General features: G+C 42.1%; 2 protein-coding genes across 2 annotated transcripts in view; both read left to right on the top strand.

Annotated features, from left to right (window-relative positions):
* Nucleotides 1-101: 101 nt before the first annotated feature.
* fxyd6 (FXYD domain containing ion transport regulator 6) lies at nucleotides 102-12,065 on the top strand. Its single transcript, XM_023407584.2, has 8 exons — nucleotides 102-350; nucleotides 7,465-7,518; nucleotides 8,058-8,081; nucleotides 8,779-8,811; nucleotides 8,959-9,033; nucleotides 9,349-9,385; nucleotides 9,474-9,523; nucleotides 10,677-12,065. Exons 2-8 carry the CDS (start codon nucleotides 7,470-7,472, stop codon nucleotides 10,712-10,714), a joined length of 306 nt encoding a protein of 101 aa, XP_023263352.1. The 5' UTR covers nucleotides 102-350; nucleotides 7,465-7,469; the 3' UTR covers nucleotides 10,715-12,065.
* A 12,434-nt stretch (nucleotides 12,066-24,499) lies between these two features.
* The window catches only part of dscaml1 (Down syndrome cell adhesion molecule like 1), a 99,759-nt gene continuing 97,695 nt past the window's right edge, over nucleotides 24,500-26,563 (top strand). Inside the window, exon 1 of the mRNA XM_087174332.1 lies at nucleotides 24,500-24,696. Coding sequence (XP_087030458.1) covers nucleotides 24,654-24,696 — 43 coding nt within the window. The 5' untranslated portion in view covers nucleotides 24,500-24,653. The remainder of the gene's footprint in view (nucleotides 24,697-26,563) is intronic.

The following is a 26,563-nucleotide window of genomic DNA, read 5'->3' on the forward strand; positions in this document are numbered from 1 at the left end:
TTGATCATAGAATAAAACCTGACCCTCACATGCTGTCAGTCACACATGAGGCTGGCATAATGCTGCAGGGAGGGGGGGTCTATGATGGGTGTGTGTTTGTGTGTGCAAAGAGAGAGAGAGAGAGAGAGAGACAGGGAGAGAAAGGGTTCAACGCACTAAATAAACAGTCACTCCAGGAGTCGAACTGTTACCCATCACTTCTATTTTCGCAGGACAAGTAGATGTGAGAAGTGTGTGCCCATATTGACAGATGAGAATATTTAGAACGAAAGCCTTGTGAGAGAAGCTGATTGATTTTCGCGGGTGGATTATCAGTTTGGTGGCCAACGGGTCCGCTGGAGAAACAAGAGGTAAGTTGACAAAGCGCGCACATATGATGTGTCAGATGGTGTTATTGTTTTCTTTTGTTTTTTTTCGAAAAATGATAAAAGGGAGTGGTCGTAAAAAGCCAAGACATATTGATTGGAATGGAAGGCAAATTTTTTCTCAGCAGGTTGTTTGGAGAACACAGTCTAATTTAAATAAATCGTGCAATTAGGGATTCTCACGGAATCACGCTTCTGAGTGAAATCATTCAACGCCTACTTGTGTGGTGTTCGCAGTATTTACACACTGCTGGATATGGTTTCATTAACTTGCAGAGATGCCGTGTGCAGTATTGGGCTGCTTGTCATTTATCACTGGTTCTAATATAACATGAGGGTGTGTCTACTCTGGCGCTGATCACTGTCACATTCACTGACTGCGCGGTAAAAGAAAAAAAAAATGTAAATATGGATCAAAGCTTTAAAACGAGCGAGACGGATTCACTTTCTCTGACGCAACTGTTTTGCTTTGTAAATTGAAAATAAAAAATAATCAGATGTCATGTATGATGTCACTGCTTTTATTGTAAACGGTTAGTTGATTTCACAGAGACGGAAAATCAGAAGGCAGGTGCTGGCTCTCTCCTCAGCTCCATCAGATGATCCACAGGTTGAGGGGCGCAAAAGTGGATGAATGCGCCAGACGTTCAGCCATCGCATGTTGGAATATATGGAGCCTATATTCTGAGTCAGTCAGTGATACCTGTCCGTGCCGTGCCGTGCCGTGAAGGCTGTTCGTTGACACCATAACGGAGAGGTTATTAGTGAGTTAGTGAGGTCGGTCTTTGTTTGTTGTGCGTGGCAAACTTACAAACAAAAGCTAATGAATTTACCAGCACTGCGACCTTTAGCTGACGCATTTATTTATAAATGGATGTGCGGCAATTCATCGTTGAAACGGACTGAATTCCAACCGACTTTAAAGCTTCGTGCCACACCCAGTTTCCCTGTTTATGTTTAGACTCTGGTTGTCCTTGTGTTTTCACGCGAGCCCGTCATTCTAACCCATTTCTCGTTCGGCGCCACAATTTTCAGCTGGAGACAGTTGCCATAGAGATAACTGGACACTATGGAACGACGCACGCTGTTGTCATGGTGATGTAACATCATTATGATGGCAGATATAGGGGGGCTGAGTGTTTTTTCCACTCAAAGGTTATAGAGACCTGTGGCGTGACCTATTTATCTGCCCTACATTTTTTCTTGATGTTGAAAAATAGGAAATTAAATTGACACTGAGACTTGAGTATTTAATTTGTTTAAATACTTATATAGAACCCTCAAGGTCCTTCCAGAAACCTGCACAGAAGGGTAGAGCGAAATGGAGAGAATTAGCACAATAATGCCAATCCACCTTACATTTAAAACCTAGAGGGACACACACATAAATTAACACAAATATCCAACCAGACAGTTACACATTCTCTCAGAGACACAGGCAGGTGTAGCCATATTTCATGAGAAGTTGCACCTCCACAGCAATCAGACAATAAAACATGCACAAGAAGCCAGGGAGAGCGACATCTGTCACACCATATAATTCCAAATACCACTTAATCCCTGTGTCACTGTGCACAGCATAGGATCCTGAAACACACTAAGGACCCAATTAGAATGGTTGGTGGGTGTGGTCTCATGTACAAACACACATATAATGGACTCCTGTGGGAATACTCTGTCGTTTTGATGTAGTCTGTCATTGATAACCTTGCCCACTTTCTCTGTAATTCATCAGTTCACTCATTTTTAGATGTTTCTGCCACAAAAGATTGCATGTATCACACTAATCTCACAATCTCCTGAGACTTATACATTTGCCAGATATTGAGATGTCAAAGATTAGATTATTTTTTGATGTCTCACTGAGGGTTGAGCACTCTGCTGTCCTTATCTACTTTATCATCGCCCTTGACTCATTGTTGTCTCTTTTTTTGGCTGCCTACCCATTTCTTCGTGTCCCTCATCACATTGGCCTCACCACATTTTCTGACCTTTCTTTTTAATATATTGTGCATTTATGCCACAATCATACAACAGGCTGCCCTTCCTCTGTCCTCTCCAATCACACAGTGTCTCCTCTGCGTGCCCTTCGCCTCTACACCCCTGACAGACAATTTCTGTCCCCCTCTACTCATCCCCCATTCTCACTGTCTTCCTGTCTGCCCTTTTCTTGTCCCCACATTACAGCCTCCTTCCCTGATATTTCCTTGTCCTCCTCAAAGAGATACGGCCACCCTGCCTGCCCTTTTTCTCTTCTCTCCTCAAAGACAAATAAGAGCCTGGCGCTGGAACCTGATATTGCTAAACAATAGTGCAGATATGGTAGGCTGAGGAAAGATGGAGATGACACTGCCATGTGTCATACCTGGTGAGAGAAAGGCTTGATACATTAGACTTGGCAGTGCCATGCTGCCAAACACCCTAAAGGGTTCTCACGGGGCGAGCGTGTGACATTGACCCACTAATGGTTAGAAACACGCCCCTTTAAAAGAGATTCATATTGCAACCAAAACAAAAGTGATATTCTTTATTGTGTTCTCATCGTTTCCTTTATTTATGAGAGGGGTGAAAATATTGGTTCCAAGACTGAGCCCTGGTTTACTGCTACTGGTGTGCTGGAAGAAATCTGGTTAGAGTTCTCAAAAAAGAAACAGCACAACAAATAAACACACAAAAAAGGATGACATAAGATCATTCTCAGTCTTACAGTGCTGGTTTATGAAATGACTGTTGTTACACACAGTCAAAGTACAAGACATATAGAGGATTGAAATACTGTTTCTTGTAGACCCCGATGTAAGCATATACAAGTAGTGATAGACAAGCACAGATCAACAACAAAACTGTACTGATAGTAAGTATAGTACAAAAAGTGGTGAAAAGATGTGCAAGTAATATATCATCCACAGGATGAGTTAAAGTAGTGTCAGTGTGTTGAGTGTCGACGTGTGTGTATATGTGTGTATGAAATGTTCTTATGGCTGGTGCTGTTGGACATGTCATGTGCGTAATGTGTGAGTTACAGTCCAGACCTCATGGGGGCAGGAGGGAGAGGGTTCAGCATCATGACAGTTTGATGGATAAAGCTCGGAGGCTCCTGTGTCTTCTCCCAGGCGGCAGGAGACTGAAGAGGCTGTCTGAGGGATGGGTGGGGTCAAATCGCCTTTCTGGCTTGTTTTGTGGACTAGGTGGGTGGAGTAGATGTTCAGGAGGGAGGGGAGGTGAGGCAGCGGTGTTCTTCCCAGCCGCATTCACTATGTGCCACGGGGTCTTGAGGTGAGAGGCAGTGCAGTGCTGCTCCCAAACCAGTACATGTCAATCTGAAATCAGTCATATTCTTCTGTTCATCCTCCCTTTGGACCAGTAACCAGACCGTGGAGACGCCACTGTGACACCGTCTTAAATGAAAGCTGCAATGATGAATACAGAAATTCTTTCAAGATTCGATTTGTATTGCGTAGAAGTCTGCTTCCCTTGTCCTTAAAAATAGTTGCAGCCAGGTGTAGTGGTGTGAATGGTCATTTAGGATTTTGAGTCTGACTAATTGCCTGGCCTTTAACCCCAGACTATCTTTGATGTCCCCAGAATCAGTGGAGGTTGTCCAATGGACCATTTAACCCTGAACACTTACTGTCATATCTATGCTATTAACAAGTCTCTCAGTGAGAGGAGACACAAAAGGGCATAAGACCTCTCTCCGTCCACCAGCCACCAGCAGTTTCATCTTTCCCTACAACATTCTGCTCTTCCATTAGTCATACTGATGGACCTATCTTTACACTGACCATCCGGATGAACACACATTATTCCATACTGCTCTCACTAAATATAGTGCCCGAGGGATCAAGTGATGTGTCTAAGTAGCTGCCTAATGCACAATTACATTTTCACTTCAGGTTTTCTATTATTGGTATAAAGCTTTTTATTTTCGCTTGTTTCTCATTGAAAACAGTGATAGAGAGGCGTACGAGCTGTCTAGTTATGTTGAGTTAGATTAGGTTTTCAGCTCTCCAGCCACCTTTCTCTATTCAGCCAACATCCTCTCAGATATATAGAGGTTTTCACACCAGTTGGGCAGCATGTTATGAGTGAAAGACGTGAAGGAATGTGAAGAGGGGAAAGAAAAAGGTCAAAGGAAACTGTGAGACAAGGTGTCAGACACAGATGATGAGCATTAATTCGCAGAGGTTAGAGAATAGTTATGTAAATCAGTTATGTATATTTAAGGTTCAAAGTTGTAATGGCAGGGAATCAGTCAAACTCTAAAATCAAGTACAAATTATTGTGAATTGTGAGCAAAAACAAGTCATATATGTTTATTCAGTTGAGCACAGTTTTATTGACTGAACAGAGATTACCTACTTATTGACTGTTTGCTCTAACTGTGCTAAAATCTCTGTCAAAGACAAATTGTAGACTGTGTTTGGATAATCAGGTGATATCAAGTGGTGAAAGAAACTATTTAGTGCTGAAGATTTCGATTTATAAAGGGCACACCTGCCTTAGCGTGAATCATTCCCCTGCCCGCTGCACTTGAGCCAGATCAGTGTTCATTAATTTGTGTGAACTGAACGTACAGTTTGGGGACAGCCATCAATCATCACCTCTGATGTGGAAATAAAGATGTCTCTTTCAAGATGGCCAGATGTGACAGATATGCCTCTGAAGACTATATTGTCGTGTCTCATCATTCATATCTGGGTTTAGTTTTAACCAGAATGTGAAAGTGCCACACTGAATGCACCAGACTCTTCATGAAACTTGGTTGACGTGATTCCAAGGTTTCTATTTCGGCTGTGTAGCTGATATGAAACTCCCCACTGGGTGAAGAAATTCTCTTGTTCTTTCTAGTATTTAGAAATGTTAAAATACTGTAGTATTTTGACATGTACACATATGGAGAAGAGTACTGCAAACTTAGAAACAAGAGAGCTTCTTATTAATTTGTTTATCAATGGTAGAAGGCTCTAACTCCTCACTGACTGCTAAATTGTAAAGTTTTTTGTTTTTTTTCCCCTTTGGCCATTATATGCCTTTATTAGATAGTGCCAGTTGAGATAGACATGGAAATTCAGGGAGAGAGTAAGGGAATAACATGCAGCAAATGGTCTTGGCAAGGAGTCGAATCAGGGACTCGCTGCCAAGGGCGTATGAGCCCATGTGTTAAGCGCCCTAACCATTCGGCTATCAGGTCACCCCGGCTGCGCTTCATCTTGGAAAACAAAAAATGTCCCACCTATCCCACCTGTCCAACCTAAACTGGGTCAATTTTTAGCTTTAAAGGTAGATGCCATTACTCTAATGGATGCCACAGGCCTTCTTTTCTGCGGTTGACATCTTGTGTCACATTATTTCAGACATGTCTTAGTTATGAGTGTGTTGCTCAGACATGGACCTCCAACATACAAACAGCAGCTGGGTAGGAATGCTAATGCAATCTGTTCATTTAAGTGCATTATATCCTGGACCAGTAATACATCTGAAGACAGATGGACATCAGAATGGATAGATCGACATAAATAGAGTCAGTCAGTCAAAGAGCCAGTCAGTTAGATGTAGGGAAATTAATAAAGGCATGTAGACAGGCAGGCAGGTAGGCAGACATGTGGCACTCTGAAACAAGACAGTTAAAGCCTGTAATATAAAACGTCTGGACTCTTGAAGACTTGAGACAGATGCTTCCATGATCTGTGTATAGAGCATACATTATACTGCAGACTTGTCATGTCATGTTTTATTATTTCACTGTGCAGCTTTGACATGCTTCAAATCCTGTATTCATTTGTATTGAACCATTACTCTGAGTACACCCTGTCAGTTTTTTTTATGGTTCCTGAAGATTGATGTGAAACACATTACCAGACACTTGAATTTAATGGGGAATTAGACCACTTGTAAGTATTGATTTATGACTTGTTGTTGCCACCAGGTCTGCATTGTAAGTGCTCTGACCATTATTTTATCGAGATATCAGGCAGAGAAAGCAATAGATTACCTGACCTTTCAAACCTGTCTTTGTGGGAGTTTTATAAATGTGAGGACCTTGACATTTACTCACTCTACCTAAACTATGTTTCTTCTGTTCAGATGTCACTGAATAAAAGTAAAGGAAGAAATTGCAAAGTTTAGATCAAGTGAAGAGTGGCTTTAAAACGTATGCAGACATCAGTGGCACAAAGTGCATGTCAGTAATCAAATCCAAAAACATAGCTGTAACATCTTAGTCACACTTTTTTTTTTCTCCTGTGAGTCTGTGCTTTGGCACAGCGGTGCTTTGAGTGAAATGCTAACGTCAGAATGCTTGCATGTTTACAATGACAGTTTTAACATCTGTCCAACATGTTAGTTCACCATGTTGTGTGTCATTAGTTTTGCAGCTAAACCAAAGTACTTGTTGATGAAGGACAGTCAAAGGATAACCAAAGCCCTGAGGATACCTAATATTACTGCACCACATTATATGGCAATTCATCCAGTACTGGTCATGACATGTCACTACAACCAGAATGTCAGAGGAACAATAAAGTCATCAGGAGTCATCTTGCGGGGACCATGAATGTCTGTACACTGACTCATAGATTTGACATCCCTGGAGCCATGCAGCCAGCACGGCTAAAATCACCTGAACAACATTACAGTACCTACAAAATGCACTTGCCAACACAAAATAGCTGAATATGAAAACATTTTTTAAGAGACACAATTGCCGTGTGTGCATTAAATACCCTACATAAAAATAGGCCAAGGTTGTGTGATGTCTGCTGGGAGGCAGAAGTAATCTCTGCCAGGAAAAGAGGAACATGTATGCAGTCGTAGATCGTTAAACTATATCCGTGGGCCTTTTACATAAACTCCAGGGGTTTGGACAGAGCCGTAGCTGTGTGATGTGAGTCTTCTTTCACAAACCACTTACTGTATGTCTACTTGCTGTGTACACAAACTATACATGCATGTGTGCTCATTGTTATTGTTTATGTCCCAAATTGTAGGGTCGCATGTGTGATAAAGTAGTGCAGCTTACTGAAACACTCTCACTGTCCCCCCCCCCTATTTCTTTCATTCTCTCTCACCCTTCCTCTTTATTACTCTATGTCAACAGTTGCCATGGAAACTATTTTGCTCTTCCTCTCTTCACTCCTGGTGTGTATGGCTGGTAAGTGCCCCCCTACTCACCAAACACACACACACACACACACACACACACACACACACACACACACACACACACACACACACACACACACACATGCATACGCACACATGCAAATTGTCCATAGGGAGGCAGTGTGATGTTACATGAAAAGGCACTCTCTGGTTGTGGGCTAGAGGGCAAAACATCAATTATTACTTTAGGACTGTGTGGGTTTCACAGTCTGGCTGTGTCACTGACTGCGTGTGTGAGGTGCGTGTGTGAGGTCTGTCTATGGTGTGTGATTATATGTAATACACGTAAACACATGCTCACACAGTCACACACTACAAATAGATGATGTGATGCTGTGCTGCAAATGTCTTTTTAGGACACTGGGAGCTTGTGTTAGGTAAAACACAAACAGATAGATTGATACACAAAGAGACAGACAGATGGGAGTGTTATGTGTTATATTTTTCTCTCGTGGTTTCTAAGCTGATTTCCTGTATTTCTCCCCTCACCCTCCGACTCAAACCACTTCCTTCCTGGCTGCATCTCAGCTGAAGCAGACCCCAGTGCACCGAGTGAGTACCCTCGATGTAATCTCTAACACCTCGGTCCTATGGAAGCCGCACAGACGGGTCTATTGGTTTCCAGATCAGATCAGACCCTTATGGATTGCCCCTCTGCAGTGAACAGTGGCAGATGTATGGATTAAGTCCAAGAGTTACCAGACCCAACTGTGGGGTGATTAGGAAGAGAAATTTATAGAGTGAAATGAATGCTAAAGAGATAAGAGTGGTTGTTTGGTTGATAAAAGAGAGGATACTGTATGTGTATGAATACATAACAAAATATTTGAAATTCTAATGCACATAGTATAAACTATACTCAAATTATTCAAACCCTAATGTCAGACAAGAATGTCAGTGTTGCGTAATTCTGTAGAACCCTTGATTACGTTTAACATTCATGTATTCTGCAATATCAAATGATGATATTGTTAAGATTATGGAAATACGACAAATAACTTGCAGTTAAAGTACGTAAGTAAGTTAAGATTAGGCAACCAAACATTTAAGTTTCGAGAAACATCATGGTTACGGTCAATAAAGGCACAAAGGTCAATTACAAGTCAGTAACAGGACGTAGATTGTTATGGAACTGAGTTTTTTCTCAGGTTTTGTCAGGATTTTTAAGCCACGCTTTAATAATGTTTGAACAACACAAATAAAGTGTGAACACCTTGGTTCTAAATGTTGCTGTTATATTTCACCACAGAAAAGGGGAACCTTGAAGACCCATTTGTTTATGGTAAGTTTAGAAAAAGTCATTATTTCCTTGCACACACCATTGTCAAGACATGGCGACTTCCTCTATACATGAAGATACTTTTTTGTCTTGAATGGTATTTTGATTAAATTTCTTTCTCCTGCCCCTTTGTATGCACTTCATCTGTAGACTATGAGAGTCTCAGGATTGGGGGATTGACACTTGCCGTGGTGCTGTTTGCACTGGGCATTCTTCTCATCCTCAGTAAGTTAACCTCTGTGTGTGTGTGTGTGTGTGTGTGTGTGTGTGTGCTTGTGTGCTTGTGTGTCATTATATTATTATGTACATGCTCTCAGTGTCATCAAGTGTTACAATCAAATTAAGAACAATTAACAATAATGTCATGAATCATTATTGCATTTCCACACTGTGTTCCTACACCATCTTGTTTCCTTTTATTTTTTATTAATTATAATTTAATTATCAGGTATCACTGAACCACTTTTAGCAGTGATGACAGAGAAAGTACATGTGATTAAACCTCTGGTCAACACAGTGAATGATTTCTTATGTTTCCAGGTCGGCGGTGCCGCTGCAATATCAACCAGAAGCCCAGGTATGTCGGTGTCCCTCGGTTTTGTAAGGGCCTTTTTGTCATACTACATGATTTGGTTACCATGACAACATGTGGATCCTCTCTTCAGGGCCCCTGGTGATGAGGAGGCACAGGAGGAGAACCTGATTGTCTCCAAGGGTAAGATGAACATTTTAAGTCTCCGTCAGCCCCTCTTACATCTGGCTCACCCCCTGACATACATCCATAATTGAGTCTCCCTTTGGGAGTGCCCGTAGCACAGCAGAGGAGGGAGGGGCGATCCGCTCTGTGTGCATGTCGAGCTGTACTGTATGTATTGTATATACTTGAAATTACTGCCAACCTTTTTCAGAAGGCATATAACAAGTTTGATTTCATGCCTTCCAAGCGGTCTTAGGTTTTAGTTCACTTTCAAAACAGTATAAAAAAAAACAACCAATATATTTTGTAAACTTTTTGTCACCTTTACATTATTGTCAAAATTAGGTTATCATAGCATTAACTGTAGCGTCACGCATTGACTGTTTTGCAATCTCTCCTCGTCTCCACATCTGAGATTTCACAGTTGAGAATGAAAATTTCACAGCATCCATGTTTGCCTGGTGTTTGTTTGATTTTCTGCCTGTGTAGCCCGTGCCAACTGTTTTAAATGCAAAGTTACTGAACATTTTCAAGTCGCCAGTCGTCACTAAAGAATGCCATGCACTGGTTTTGCATATTTTCTGATGTCTGAAGGATCCCATATAACCAGTGTCTGATCAAAACATCACTAAATTTCATAAAAGACTTTTTAATTGGTTTGCAAAGTCATTCAATCTAACACAGAATTCAAAGAAGTTGGCAACAGTGCTCATTCATACAGGGCTTTCAAATCAGTTCAAGGATGCGTTGACATCCTTCAATGCGCTGCTAAAGAGACAGTTTTCAAACAGCTACTGCTTGCAACTGCATTCACATAAAGACGGTAGGGTGTTGGGTGTTGTATTACCAAACTCTATTAAGCTTCAAGTCTTTGCAAGATGATTTTCATATGGCCATATAGTCTATGTAAAACCAGAAATATCACATTGTAAAAACAAGTAATGCAGGCAAAAGTCTTGTCTTTTTAAAAGTGAGTGAAAGTGAAAGAAGCAAAATATACACGTCAATAATACAAGCAAAAAGCCATTCATTAAACAGTGCAAACTTAAAACTTGCACAATAGTGAATGAGTGAGTAAAGGAGAGAAAGAAGGATTCAAATATTTAGGAAGAAATGACTGTGAGCAGGTTTAATGTCTTGCACTAAATCCCTCATCCTTGACCTCTTTCAGCTGCGGTGGCTGCCAAAGAGACTCCAGCGGAGAACTGAGGCAACTCCAACTGAGGCACCGGACTGCCATCTGAAATGATGATCAGTTTCATTTGATATGAAGCCACTATAACAATGAAAAGAAATTGATGGTTATTATAACTGGTTATATGACAGGGTAAGAGGGGAGGTATATGTTTAGAGGTATAATATGTACATAAATCTTGTGCCCTAAAGACAAACCTTTAGCCTGTCGTGCTCTGTTGTGACTGTGCCTATCCCTCAGTTCTCTTGTCCGTCCCTGTACCTTTCTGTGACAGTCTCACTCCAGTTCTTTGTCTTAGCCAGTAGCACCTTTGACATATGATTGTCTTTTAAGCCTTTGAAGAGTTTTTAATGTTGTGTGGTCTGCTGTTCTATGTTTTGTACTACTATTGCCTTTAGGTTTTAGGATTTGTCAATTTGTTGTTTATTGGCATTTTGTCATTTTTGTCAATTGTCCTGGATAATGTTTGTCCCATTTGGAATATAACATGTATCCATATATACAGTATACATATTTAAGTATAAATATACATATACATATACATATATCAGTACAGATAATTTATGGATAAGATATACAGTTGAATATTGTTCATTTAGGTCTATGTTTGAATGACCGGATGTGTTTGCGTGCACATGTGATATACATGCGTGCATATCCTGCATATGTATGACTGTGTGTACATCACGAGTGCATGTGTATCTCTACATGTAAATGTGATGAGCCTTATATAAGACAATCTCAACTGCCACAGCTCTCTGAGCACAGGAATGGTTTGCAGGTATCTGCATGAGCTCCTCCACTGCAGTGTTTTCTTGTCTAAAGTTGAGGGAGCTCCTGCATCAGCTGTCTCACTGCCGTCTTCTCCACACATCCTCTCCACTGTTCCGTCACCGGCTCCGCCAGGATCAACTAGTCTCCAGAAGACTATCATTAGTTTTCCCCATACACACTCACTAGCACCGCAAATCTGTGAAGCCTTGGTCTCTTTAGATTTTTTTTTTGTGTTTGTTAAAATTAAAATGCTTTGCAGGTCTCTACAATGTCATGATGCTTTGAATGATCATATGTGTAGAACAGTTTGGGTGCTGAGTCTGAGAGAAGGGAAACTTAAAATTTATATTATTTATGTGACTACATTAACAGTCGCCTAATGTAAGCCAAATTATAATGAGAGAACAAATGAACAGTCCTTGTTGTGAATCTCCTGTCAGGTCAGGCTTTCACCAATCTTAGTTCTGAGTCTACTTGTTGGTCGTCTGCTGTATGAGTAAACGCTATGTTCATTCAACGCATGAGGCCTTGCTGTGTAGCAAACTGTTGTGCTTTTGGCATAAATAAATAGAAGTATGTCTGGACCTAAAACTATGGGTTTCCTTGTGTTCATTAAATGAAAACAATGTTTTATTGTAGATCTTAAGTTTTTTTTTTTTTTTTCAGAATTCTCCTCAGGGTGTTAATGTTTGAACATTTTAGTCTAGAGAATCAGTTTTCACAAGCAGCACTTGTAATCAGTCTGTAATCAGTAACGCCCTATCGATATCAATCAAGGTTATAAGCTGCTCTTGGGGCTGTGAAACTAGATCAGGAAATGGGTTCCTCACCAGCAGAGCCAGAAACATGCTGCTCTTTCTGCTGTGATTCCAAAGGTTGGCAGATCTGCTCTTTATTGGCATCAGAGTACAAAATTTATGAGTAAATATATAACTGAGCGGCAGGACTGAAATATGGCTGTGGGCGTGGAGAGGTGGTTTGTGTGTGTGTGTGTGTGTGTGTGTTTGAGGGTGGATCCATGAGGTGGGAATTCGGTCTGCACCTGCCCCTGATGCAGACAGGGCCTCACACACACAGACACACACACATGCACACACACACACACACCCCAGGGCAGAGGTAATACAGAGTCTTCAGCAGCTCAGGTGAGTAGCAACCTGCTTTTATAAACCAGTATTTACAGAAAATACACAGGTTGTACCAATCAATCTGTTGCATACACTTCACATGGTTCAAAACTGGTATCACTGTTACTGTGGGATCACATGTTAATGTTTTAGAAGGGTCTGTCTGTTATGAAAAGATATTTTGAATGGATGTCTAGAATGTGGATTTCTGTGTAATGTTAGAAATTACTGGCATTCTTGAGATGACAATATAAAAAGTTGAGCTGCTGTTTTACAAGGCAAAATTTAAGAGCGCACATGGTTCAATTAATATGCACTGTAAAAGTGGGTTTAGAGGACAGACAGCTCTGTGTTGTTAATGTTCTTGTTAATTGCTCCCTCCTGAAGAAATCTAATAGCAGATGATGCATTGCTGCACTTTAGGGGTGATTATTTGCCAAAATCATTCGGGTATCAATTCTGCATTATTAGGCAGGTGTCACCACAGCTATTCATTCTTTCTCCATCTATAACCTCTATCAGACTGTGCAAGGTTCAAGGTTAATGAATATTGGAGCTGTAATATATTAATGAGTAACTGTCTGGTATGCCCTTATGCTCAGTGGTGCAGTGAAAAGGCACAGACACATATAATGAATGAAAGCACTGAAGTCCACAACTCACAGTGGCAAGCTTTAGTAAAATGGAGTCAGCGAGGGAAATTTTTAGTCTGTTAATCTTTGTAAGTTAATGATTATAGGTCACGAGATGTAGATCAAATGAGAGGCTTGTATGTGTGTGTGTGTGTGTGTGTGTGTGTGTGTGTGAGTGTGTGAGTGTGTAAAGGATGAAGACTGAAGGGGTGGGGGGGAAGAGGATCAATATCGCCATTAGCCTCTTAAAGTTCTCAGTGGAGATCAAGGCAATCACTTTACCATTAAGACTGCAGCAGGCGACCCAGAGAAGCAATTTGTCAGGACATATAGAGTTTCTGAACCTTTCAACTACCTCTCATTTAGACTGAATAAGCCGATTTAAACCAGCCCCTACAAATCTCTAACTTTATTAAAATGGAAAGGCTACTCAAGAAACCAAATCTTTGAGCCTGCGAACAATGATTTTCATATACCAGACCTGATGGCGAATAGTTTTATTGTGATTATATAAAAACAAAATGTGCCTGGTCCAATTATCTAAAACAGCAGGCATGGATGGATCCCCAGCTGGCAGCTGATGTTATCACTGTTAACTGCTTGTATTATGTCCCTGCAGCTTTGTCAACTGAACACACAAAGGCAACATGTCATCTCCTAAAGGTAAGTTACACAGCTCCTGAACTGCAGGGATGTATGACAAAACCACTTTAACATGACACTGTTTGAGTGACCAAGATTCACAAGGTCAGAACCACTAACAGCAACGTGCTAATCATGTACCAGGCTAACGCAAGGTTGACTTATTAACTGCTTATTAGGAGTAACATAAATATAGCTGGGAACTATGAAAATCAATGTAAAGCGTAACACAGGTCATGCAGAGTTTCCCCTGATAGCTTAACTTGTCAGCATTTTGACACAGTTAATCCCACTCACAGAATCCCTACTGCTGTCGGTAGCAGTACTGTGCATGCTGCTGTGTGGCAGTAGGGTGACACACCACACATAAAATGGAGGACAATGGGTACAATTCCCCCTGTAGCAGTGGCAGAACAACAGATACATAATACCATATATTACACTGCATTTGTAGGAACACTTACAATTCTAAATCCAATATCTAATTCTATCCCAGACTGCCCCGAAATAGCATGCTGTCTGCATTAAAAACACCTTCAGGGAATGGGCCAATGCTGACTGTGACCTCTTTTTTTTTCATTTTCACAGAGTTAGAGAGTGTTTCATTCACCCAGCAAAGTCCCTGAAAACTCTTACCAAATCCATAAACAGGGTGAATGTGATCTAAATGAAATGAGACCATTTTCGATGTTTTTTCATAAGCATTCAACTTGTTTGAGACTACAGCATTGCTTTCTGCATGATATTTCTGCTGGGTTTCTACTTCTGCCCATTCCTCTCTGTCCCCAGGTGCTGAAATTGACCCTGATGCAGACTTTGTTTACGGTAGGTAACTACAACTCTTAAAATGTATCTGCTCAAACGAGATATTTGAAATATTTAACTTCTGCCAGTGCTCTGGAAAAGGGTGAATGTAGAAAGCACGCACAAGATAAAGGAAGTTTCTGCCAGCACACGTAGAAGTTAGATGGGCAAATAAAGTGGGAAGGTGTGGACAATCAGCGAGAAAACAGAAAGGACAGAGGGTGAAAAGGTGGGAAGAAAAGTGAGAGAGGAAGATGAGGGAGAAAGGAGGGACACGTCGACAGCGATGATGTGGTGACAGTGTCCTTTATGTGAATTTGTAGACTACTATACACTACGTGTTGGAGGTCTGGTGTTCGCTGGGATCATTGTGTTCCTTTCCTTCTTCCTGTTGGCAGGTAAGTCAACAACCACTTTCAGTGTCTGTGTGTTTGTGTGTGTGTTTGTGTGTGTGTGTGTGTGTGTGTGTGTGTGTGTGTGTGTGTGTGTGTGTTCACGCTTGCATGTGTGTTTCATCTAGAGAGTAAAAGTAAAAAGTCTGATGCAGGGAGTGCAAAGACACAGAGAAACCAAACAGCTAAGGTGCAATGTGTGTGTGTGTTTGTGTGTGTGTGTGTGTGTGTGTGTGGAGAGTGAGTGTGAATGTGGGGAGCTTCTGTCATACAGTATGTTGTTGGAAAGGCTGAATACAAACAACCTCAAATGCACAGTATCTCTGCTCCCATCATGCAGCTCTGTTTCCTTCCTGGTTGTTATGAGAGCGGCTTTGTTGAAGGAATTCACAATAGTTCTGATCTCTAATCACTCATCTTCATTTTCCTCCAAAGGCAACAAGCTCGCCAGCTGTGGCAAATCTAAGGTGAGAGAGTCGGTGTCAAACTGCTGAAATAAACTGTGACTTTACAGTGACATCTGCTGGTCATTATGAGGCAATACAAATCATTTAAAAAAGTTTTAACCTCTGCATACTTACTGCCAGGTTAAAGGCTATTTCTTTTAACAACTAATGGTAAAAATGCCATTGCCTAGTTCTCTCATGAAAATAAAAATGTCTCTTTTGTCTACAGCCAAGACATGTTGAAGAGGACTGAACTGTGCAGAAGCAGCCAGGAACCAAGCGGAGTGATACAATCTGCCACCAGATTGTTGACTGTTATGTGTATAAGAATGTAAGACTTTTGTATTAATAAAGTGTGCCTAACCTGGTTGTGTTTATGTTTGCACTGCTGCTCTGAACCACCTGGATTTGCTGACATGTTTCTGTAAGATTTAAACTTCGAGGTAACTTCAATTTGTCATTTTCTCTGGCAATGAATCAATGTTGAGCCTCCAATCGGGTGCCAAGTCATGAAAATACATAAATGTAACAATATAAAGGGCCAAAACAAAAACAAAACAATATGAAAATATGAACGAATGTTACAAATTTAACAGGAGAGACAGAAACTGAATAAAAAGAATGAAACACTATAATGGATAGATATCACAATAGAAATACCAAAAGGCTGATGTGTAAAAGCAAAAAAAAAGAAAAGAAAAGAAATCATAATAATAATTATGTTCCACACATACAAACAAAACACAAAACATTTACCAATAAATGTAGGAGGTGGGAATCCTGCCTCATCTGCCTGTGGATCTCAACACACACTGTGTTTAGAAACGAACACATGTAATAGGATTATTCAGATATGGTGTGGGTACCATATAAATTATTTTTGCCATATATTAAATGATTATATTGTCTGTTTATGTCGCTACGTCATCACTTTCATACAAACTGTATGAAAATGTCCCAGTAAAATTTGTGTACTATCCACACTCCATTTTAGATTTTGCACTTTACATGGTGGCAAACTTATTCAGGCTTTATAACAAAAAGGTTTTCATACTTTATTCGTGGCAAAATAATGGATGTTAATAAAGTTAAATGGACTTGCAGTAACACAAACAACAACAAGGTGGCACAATTAGACCAGCATGATCAGAAGAAGAAGAACTCGATCGGCCACAACTTCCCCCGACGAGTGGGGAGGTGAAATGTGCTGACTGGAGAGAGGGAAATCAGGTGACTCCGAACAACTGTGGAAAAGAACACGTAGGTGGAAAATGAACATTACTTTGATAAAAGTTGTGAAGGTCGCAGATCACCTCACGAACTGTAAATTAGACAGTAGTCTGAGGAATGTTAATGCTGCAGATTACACCAGAGACCAAGTGAAAAAAAAAAAAAACCGCCAAAAGCGGTGTGGCTTCACCAGTGAACCAAACAGAAGGGAAATGAAAAATAGGCCCCTTCCTGAAACATATCACGTGGTCACCAGCAGCCCACCCTCTGTGGTCCCGGAGTGAAAAAAAAAGCAATACAAGTTGCTGTTGTCTCATACTGTGTGTGGTTACAGGAAGGGCCTTCATCATGCATCACTCTTTCTTTTACGTTCACGTCTTATCAGTACTTTAAACAGGATATCCCGTTTTGCTTTTGCATCAGAGCCAGCTAAAGCCGAGCTGCGGCATCATAAGCTACTGTATTTTCACTGCTGCAGCACAGATGACAAAGCGCATTAATCATACCGCCAGAAAACTGCGCCTGATTAATTATCCCTGAATAAATAAGTCGTTACAGGGAGAGACAGGAGCTGTCAACTGGGTGAGTCCCAAGGACTCCCTGCTCTCTCTGTCTCTCCCCTCTCCTCTCTCCATTCAGCCTCCTGAATCTGTGGAAAAATGAGGGACTGAGCTGTAAAAGTTAACACAGCCTACTGCCAAGCGGTGGAGCAGGCGGTTTTACCGGTTGGATCCCTCAGGGCTCAGGTCAGCTGCTTTCCATAAGGGCTTCAGTTGAGGTAAGCATGAGAAGCCATTTATCACACAGTTCACTAGAGCTGATAACATCACAGCACCAGGAGGAGGTTTGCAGAACAACACACACTCACATAGACACACACAGACACACACAGACACAAATGCACGTGCTGGACAGGTGCTGAGAGGGCTGATCAGTTACCGTTCCCATAAGCATTTTGGATATGGCTCTATTGGTAGCTGCCTAGACAGAAGCCGTCAGGGCGAGTGAAGGGAAACAAGTGGATGAAGTGTGTTCTCCTTGCATGGTTTGACACATTTTTAAGGGCAAGCTGTGGACGAAGTGAGCAAAACAATTCATGACAGAGGACCAACAAGAAAAATACGTACTGTCTCTCTACTGGTTGGTTCAGTTTGTGTTTGCTGTTCCACAGTTGGTGCAGTGTGGCTCTGTTTGTCGGTTGTCCCTTCACAAATTAAATAATTTTGCATTTAATTCAGCACCTATGATCCTGCTGTTTGGGCTCAGACGACCTGTCTAAAGTTCTCTTAGTTGTCTCATGTTGTTTTGAAAAAAAGTGCTGATGACAGGAATCGTTTCATAGCTGTCAAAGTGCTAATAACTGGCCTTCAACTTAATAGGACCAACCGTAGCAGTGTAGTGAGCAGTTCCACAGTTCATTAAATATTTGCATTCATTTGTCTACATCCTGTACTTCTCATTTGGCTATATCTGTACCTTAAGTCTGTCCTTTTATGCTTCTTGACAGCCCCGACCTGTTTATGGCTCCCAGCCCAAAGCGCATTGTGTTTTTTTTCCGACGCCATAAATCTTTCAAAATAGCCATAAAATTTAAAATCAAGAACATCAGTGATGTATAGTTTAATATTGAGAAAACTGAGTGATGTAGTTTTTGGCAAACATTACAGCAGGAGTAAATTGTGTATTTTTTTTGGACTATCTTTAGCCAAGGACTTGAGGCGAGATTGAATCCTGAATTTACAGCCAGGACTGACTTCACTTGACTTTACTTGTATCAGTTATCGACTGAGAAGTCGATAATGAAAATAATCATTAGTTGCAGCTCTACTCGTTAGCCGGATCAGTTCATTGTTGGGTTTTGGTCTTTTCAGATCGTGTTGATAGTAAGAAAAATGTAGAATATGACCAGGGTTGTCCCTCAAATTAATGTAAGTGGTCCCTTCTAAGTTGACCGAAGTTACTGCATGGTTTAACAAATCAGTTTTCGTTGTCACCAGACCAACAAAACACACAGTTTGTTAAAGATAAATGGCGATGCATCTCTTAACTTCAGTTTCATGTTTTTGTAGTTGCAGAAAATGGAGAATATAATGCTTAAACAAAGGTTTTCTCTGTTGTGGAGTAACAATATTTTTACATCTGTCAGCATGTCCATTAATTTTGTTGTTAGAGTAGGTGTGTGTGTGTGTGTGTGTGTGTGTGTGTGTGTGTGTGTGTGTGTGTGTGTGTGTGTGTGTGTGTGTAACCGATTAACCAGTAAGGTAAGATGTACACGAGTGTTAAAGCGTGGGAAAGTGATAAGATCAAAGCGCAGAGGGTCAAGATGGAAAGTCTGCCCTCAGCTAAGCTCTGCAACGTCCTTTCACACCTGCCAGCTCTCTTTCTCTCTCTGTGTAACTGTCTCTCTCTCTCTTTCTCTCTCTGTGTCTGTCTCTCTCTCTCTCTCTGTCTGTCTCTCTCTCTCTCTCTCTCTGCGTCTGTCTTACTCTCTCTGTCTCGTAGGCATCAGTTTATTGTTGACTTGACGTGATGTAACAGACCAGAACTGCAAGGATTTGAGTGTAAACAGCAGTTTATTTCTGTTTGTCCATCCCTTATTTATGCGTGTTACTCTTCTAAATGCTCTAGAGACTGTTGTAAGAAAACAGAAGTCTACATGCACAATCTTACTAAATTACTTTGAATGAGCAGATAAAAGGGTTCAGTTTCAGGGAACACATGATAAGGAAATGAATGGCCTCATTTCTGCATCATAAGCCTATTTTACTGTCACCCAGGTGATTTTTCCCCACCATTGGCCCTACCACTGTGTGTGTATGATAACACCAGTTTGCTCCCGCTCTTGTTACCTTTCTGATGCATGTGTATAGAATTAACACACCTGTCAGTGCTGTGGCAAATATAAGACAGATGCATAAAGAAGTCAGTGTACCAGGTTGACAAGGATAACTTAACAAAGTTAATAAGTGGAGTGTGGTGTTAAACATGCCTATAACATATTTTATCTTATGAAATTCAAAAGTCAATAACTATGGCTAGATTAACCCTTTAGTGGGCCTTGGGGCGAAGATTTGTTTTTGCTTCCTCATAGACACTATATTGTATATTGTGTTGTATATTCTATGTAAGTGGTGCAAATTCCCTTACAAACATACATGTAGTTGCATCACCAAAATTGATTAAAGTGATGTGAGCCGGGGACTTTTGGGGCCTTGAGAATCTGGGGCCCCAGGGCAGTAACCCACTTTGCCCACTTTCCAGTCCTAATAGGAACCATCCTGAGGCAGTGATTGTTCACAAAGTAGTAGTAAAAGATCTAAATATTGTTGACAGTCACAGTGGTTAAAAATGAACATCATAAATGAAACTTTTAGTCAAGTAATTAATATCAAAATGAACAAATATTTATAATTAGCCAGAATATACTCTGTTCAACTGTGTGGATTTATACATACATGTATACGTATGAGAGAAAGAGAGAGTAAGACTTAGTTGGCAGGCCAGACTTTTGGCATTAATGAACCATTGAAAGTCACAAACTAGTTTGCCCCACTGAAAACTTTGCCAGGATACAGGAAATGCAGCAGTATGTGATCCTCTAATGATAACATCTTTAATTGTGACCACTGGGTGTCACTAGATATCTCTGATCAATATCTCTGTACAAGCCACAACCAGATTCATCTAAGTCTTTAATATATTCAAATACAAATGATAAATATTAATCCTTTACTGAGCTGTCCAAATTTCTTTCTTCTCGTTATGCTTGAGGAACACAGTTGAAGTCAGAAAGTGTGTTTGTGTGTCACCCACTGTGGAGCGAGATCAAGCGGGTCTCTAGGTTGGTCCCATAGAGGACGCCTCCAGCGGCAGCCATCTTGGAAGTGGTGGTATCGCCCTGGCACGGTATGTTTTTGTCTGCGGGCGTTCTGTCTGCCTCAGAATCGCATCGTTCCCCATCTCCAATTTCTTTTTTCCTTTCTCTTTTTCAATCTCATCCTCTTTCTCCCCCATCTCCCTTGCCTCCCTCCTTCTCAGCCATGCAAATAGTCTCATTTGCAAATGTGGAAAAACAAGTAGATGGAGAAAAAAAAAAAAAGAGAGAGAAATGGAGAGATGAACCTCCAGCCGAAGAAGGAGCCCCCCTACACACAACACCTCCGCCCCTCACCCCATCCTCTCGTTATCCTCCCCAGCTCATTTGAATAAATTAACACCCCTTGATGTCTAGTGTGCACATGCACGTACTCTCATGAAAAAACACACATTCGCAAGCACGTACAAACTCACGCAAACACACACACACAGATGAATACACACGCACGCACACTCGACTGTAGGGTAGAAGAGCAGTCAGAAATATATGTCCTGTGCTTTGCTGCCATGTAGACACGCACACGCGCACATCCTCTGATGTGCTGGTACACTCTCACACATCTGCCACAACAATCACGCATGCTTGGTTAAAGATAAACACACTCCATTGGTCGGCGCCTTCCTGTTAATGTACTGCAGCATGGTGGTGCGAGGTTCATTATTTGCCTAATGCGGAGGCTTGTTCACACACAGCAGCATGCAGAGCTAGCCAGGCGGCCCCACCGAAGAAAAAGGGGTTCTGTACCACGCATCTCGGCTTTGACTGCGTTCAGGACTGACACTTCACACGACCTGCGGTTTTTGGGTTTTTAAAGTCCATCTCCACCACCATGATGTGGTTTTTAAAGGATCATAACTCCTCCGTTTGACCCCCCCTCACTCCCCCACCCCGAATGATTTACCCTGCAGCTCCTCCAATTCACAATCCACCATCATCATCCCTGACCTTGCACAGAGCTCAGCAGCAGCACCATGTGCCCTCACCCTCTCCTAATTCTGACCTTGCCAAGGTTTCATTGGGCTGGGGGCTGTGCATTAATACTGGATGCATTAGCGTTAATATGATCCTAGCATGTAGTCAGTGCCTGAGGGTAGCTGTGATTGTCTGAGCATTAACATTAACATCCACATTAACTTATCTGCCTCATCACTCTCTCTCTGTCTGCCCCTCACCCTTCCCTCTGCGTGCTCCGCTTCTCTCCCCTGCCCTTGCTCACCCGTTTTCATCCTCAGTCAACAAACTATCTTCCTCCTGCTGTCCTCCTCCCCTCGCTTCCTACCTCCTTCCCTATCTCCAGGCAACGATGGAGCGGAGTGATGGAGATGAGTCACATGGTGCTGTGGTTTTTTTTTTTTTTTTTTTTAGTGGTGTGGTGGCAGCCTGTCCTGGGTCCTGTCCTCAGTGAGAGTCAACTAGAGCTGTCTGGGAGCTGCTTGCCTTTTCTCTGGCCTGGCTGGCCCAGCTCAGCCTGTCAGCCCCCATGATGATCACTGGCTGACATACAGTACAACCTGCTTGGTGCTGTCAGGCCGACTCACATCAGCCCCTTAACCAGCTTGCCACGCTGCCTTTTGAAGTCCTGACAGAGACTTTGTGCGTTTTGCCATACGGGGCTGCTGGGTGGAGCTTCAGCACATGAGGTTGCTTGGTTTGAGTGTCAAGGTGTTGGATGCAAGTGATATGACCAGTTTGTCATTGGGAGACGAGGAAGAGTATTGAGGTGCAGATTACACGATGAACAGACAGGTTATATTCCCCGAGGGCTGTCACATTTAAATAGTGCCCACGTCACTCAGCATGCACTATAGGCAGCACTTTTAAACTTGAATTATGGTTTGAGGCTGGGGAAGTGCATAAAGCTGAAAAATGCATTCATCTGTAAAAAAAAAAAAAAAAAAAAAAAAAAGAATTCAAGTACACATCTGGATGTACAGAATACATTATGGAAGTACTCCTGTGCACTCTCTCTGTTTATATCCCTGTCGTTGTGTGGTGTTTGTGTGTGTGCATGTTTGTGGGTCTGCTTGAGAGAGAGAGTGTGGGTGCGTGGGTGCGTGGGTGCGTGGGTGCGCGTGTGTGTGTGTGTGCGTGGGTGCGTGTGTGTGTGTGTGTGTGTGTGTGTGTGTGTGTGTGTGTTTCCACCTGTTACATAATAGAGAGAGTGGAGGCACAGTGTGCTGCCTTGCCTGCCACACTTCAGTGGGAGTGAGAGAGGCCACAGCTTGCCTCAGCTCGATTCCACAACCAGGACTACTTTTTGGTTACGGCGCTCAAAGCAACACATTACACACCAGAGAGAGAGGCAGAGAAAGAGTGATGGCGGAGGTTAGAAAGGGAGTTTGTGTTAAGTAGAAGGTGTTTGATGTCAGATAAGTGTGAACAAGTGGACAACGAGTGGAGTCTCTCTGGCTGGTCTGAAATTGAATGAACAGCAATCGGCCGTGCTTTGGTGTTTATTTTACTGTGTGTTGAAAATTCAGGTGATGAACCGGACGACGGCTCTGAGCCCTAGCAGGGCTGAAATGTTAGAGGATGTGCAGTCCGGTTGATTGTTTTTTTTTTTTCTTCTAATAATTGATTTAGAATAAAATATAAAGACTTAAAACTAGTTTGATAAGAAATGTATTTTCCTTAGAAAAGTATATTTATGAGATAAAAGCACGGTTCAGAAGATGAACAACACTTGTCTGTAGATCAGTCAGCATGTACTGACACTGCATCAGGTGGGGCACACACTCGTTGGGGGCACGCACTGTTTTGGATATTTAAATCACGGGCTTAACAAGGTAAGGCTAGTTCTGAGGTTTAGATAGTGTCCTGCTCAGGTGCTGAGCTGCAGTGTAAATCCATGCAAAGCAGACTCGTGTGACTGCAGAGCTTGCAGCCTCCTTCTTCACACCTCTCTTTTACTAACAGTGTAAGACTAAGATTTTGGTAGCCCTTATTAGGCCATATTTATCTGAGAATTTTAGTTATGTTTTTAATCCAACTACATAGTTGAGATAGATGATAATACAAGGAGTTTTATTCAGAGAGCAACCAAAAAAGTTGACCCCTAATGAATGCATCTGATCTTTGCCCCCCTAAGTGTGTGTGTGTGTATATGTGTGTGTGTGAGAGAGAGAGAGGGAGAGTGTCAAAGGCAACAGATCAAATTTAATGAATTTATTGACCATTTCAATCACAGTATTAGACTGATAAAGACCTTGTTTTAATGAAGCCGAAAATTCCCTATTGCTGTGATTTGATATCAAAACTAATGCCTGTTCCAAGAAAGTCCATTTGAGCGCCACCGTGTTGTAGTGGAACAGGTGCAGCGCACATTCCCCACCTTCTCCCCCTTTGACGGAAGCGGAGGCTGCAGCTTCATCAGCGCTCCGTCTCCTCCTCCTCCTCATCCTCCTCAGCTGGAATTCGCGCTGCAAAATTCCCACGGTGTTTTCCAGCTGTCCAGCGCCACATTATGGGGTGGCGTGAACAATTTTACTTTCCCTTCCTGTGCTCACCACTGCACAGAGAAGACAGTGACGGATGACTTATGGAAATTCTTAAGTTGATTTGCATACGCAGAAATTTTCGTCCAACTGCTGTTTTCTGAACTTGTTTGTATAAAAACAAGTATGACCGGTATTTTTTTTTTTTTTTTAAGTATACACTTGTAACTCCATCAACCGGATAAAAGCATCTATCCAGTGCGCGTAAGACAAGAGGTCCCAGTGGCTTTCGCTTGGTCCCACATTAGTGCGTATATGGCTCACCTCTCCATCACGGCGCATCATTAGGATACTAGGGGTGGGGCGACAGCAGCCTGTCCCGGTAAGGGGAGGAGAGAACAGGGAGCAGAGGCGGTACTTTCTCCGCGGCTCGTTTCTCAGCGCTGGAGAGTGTGGGACCAGGGCTGGAGAGACCGCCGGGGAGCATCAGCAGAACCAGTCCAGCACGGAGCCTCGCCTGGCCGACCGCTGCGCCGTGCACTCTTCTTGGGGGGACTGCACAACATTCCTGTGAAATATAACTGCTTTTAATGGCATGTGGCTTGTAACTTTACTTCTGCTGTATTCTTTGCAAGAAGGTAGGTTGGAATTGTGTTTCTTCAAGTGTGTTGCTTATCTGCATGCTTGTCTCCTCTCCTCTCCGGTGCAGTGCTGAAGTTGGCTCTGCGTATTTATGAGCTTATCAGGTTGATAACTGTTGTTGGATCGAATTGGTTAGATTCTTTAAAAAGGGGCAGAGATGTCAAATCAAACTCTAAATCACCTTTTTGTGGGAAGACATAACTTTTTCTAAATGTTTTTGAGAGGATGAATTCCTGGCCAGCCTTCATTTTTCTCCAGAACGAGTGCTCGGATTCTCTCTTACGTCCTCAGTGTCTCATCATGATAAGCTGATAATATGATTGAAAATGATAAAAGGGGGCTGATCAGGAGCATTTAAATCAATATGCACTTCATTTGGGTGACCACAGAGAAAAGCGCAAAGATCTCAAGAGAGCACACTGCTCGTTAAGATGAGAAAAAGAAAGACAACGGCATTTGCATTTTGCCTGATGAATATGTGGAGGTGTCGTGAATATGGAGGCTGTTGAATAGGAGCAGAGGCTGATAAGGATCTGCAGGCGCGCGCGCACGGATAGAACGGGCGACCTCGAGCGCTGACGCTGGCCACAGCTGTAGGGTGTTTACTCGCAAAAGTCCAAGGGGGCAGAAAGAGAGAGAGAGGGAGAGAGAGAGAGTTTATTTCATTTGCTGACTTTTCATCTTTTGCCCCAAAACAAATAAGATGCCCGCGTGTGCGTGCGTGCATGCGTGTGCGTGTGTGTTGGAGAGTGTGTGAGTCTGTGAGGCAACAAGGGTCAATACATTTTATGAGAGACGTGTGAACTGATGCTGGTGGGGGTGGGGGGTATTGAGCGCCGGCCTTTAATTTGTAGATAATGTGCCCCAGTTGGATATTTGAAAGGCGAGGCCATATATTACAGTTTATATTCTTTGATCAAATGTAGGAGTGTCAGTGCATGCACACTCAGTTGTTATCATCCCTGGTCTAATTATTCATCCACCATTTTCTGTGGCACCAGATTCTACTGATTGGCTTCGCTCTAAATACTGCAGATGGGAGAGAATGATTCAGTTGCCTTTAAATATAAAATGTTTGGCTCTTTTTTTTTGTATGAATATCTGTTACTTCGCAACAACAACATTATGACAAAAAAAGACCCAAGATTTAAAATTTCCCCCTCCCTTTTTTTTTATTTACTCGTTTTCCTTTTTTTTTTTTTTTACGCGCCGGTTTGTAAGGGAAGATGTTTGATTATGAAGCTTATTAGATAACACAATCTCAATAATAATATGGAGCATTTGTTTATTATTGTGGGCAGAAGGTGTGTATGGTCCTGGTCTCCATCGCTGGCCTTTGCAGTGCCCTCTGCCAGGCTGCAGCTGCGGCGAGGACTCCTGTGCTGTTTTTGTTGTATGTAATTGGATTACAGGGTCTATTTCGATTATACACACTGTACATCGCCCTGTCCCGTGGCTGAACGAGATGTGCTGTGTGTTCATGTGTCTCTGTGTGCATGTGTGCATGTGTGTATGTGTGTGTGTGTGTGTGTGTGTGTGTGTGGTGATTGGAGGAGCGTTTGGGGGGGGGGGCTGCAAACAGCCAGTGGAGCGGAAAGAGTGCTTGAGATGGGAGAGATGTAGATAACGCAGTGGAAAACAAACTTCCATTTTCCGTTGCTTTTCAGCGCCATGTTCCGCTCATTTTGCACGAAATGAATTTGTTGTCTCTCGTGGCAGCTGTGTATTTTAGATACATATCATTTTTAATCAACTTTATTTTAAGGGGGGGGGGGGAGGTAGGTCTATTATCATACATGCATATGCATTAGTACTGCGTATTTTCCTGGCTCGGCCGCGCCTCCTAGAATGGCACACAATTCT

The sequence above is a fragment of the Seriola lalandi genome, unplaced genomic scaffold, assembly GCF_002814215.2.
Source record: "Seriola lalandi dorsalis isolate HSWRI2012SDOR001 ecotype SW California unplaced genomic scaffold, Sedor1 jcf7180002054338, whole genome shotgun sequence".
Classification (NCBI taxonomy): Eukaryota; Metazoa; Chordata; class Actinopteri; order Carangiformes; family Carangidae; genus Seriola; species Seriola lalandi.

Excerpts from the sequence above, each read along its gene's own strand:
- fxyd6 (XM_023407584.2), top strand. The coding sequence starts at position 7,470 with ATGGAAACTATTTTGCTCTTCCTCTCTTCACTCCTGGTGTGTATGGCT. Across the intron at positions 7,519-8,057 it reads ACTCCTGGTGTGTATGGCTG|CTGAAGCAGACCCCAGTGCA; the intron begins GTAAGTGCCCCC and ends GCTGCATCTCAG. Across the intron at positions 8,812-8,958 it reads TGAAGACCCATTTGTTTATG|ACTATGAGAGTCTCAGGATT; the intron begins GTAAGTTTAGAA and ends CTTCATCTGTAG.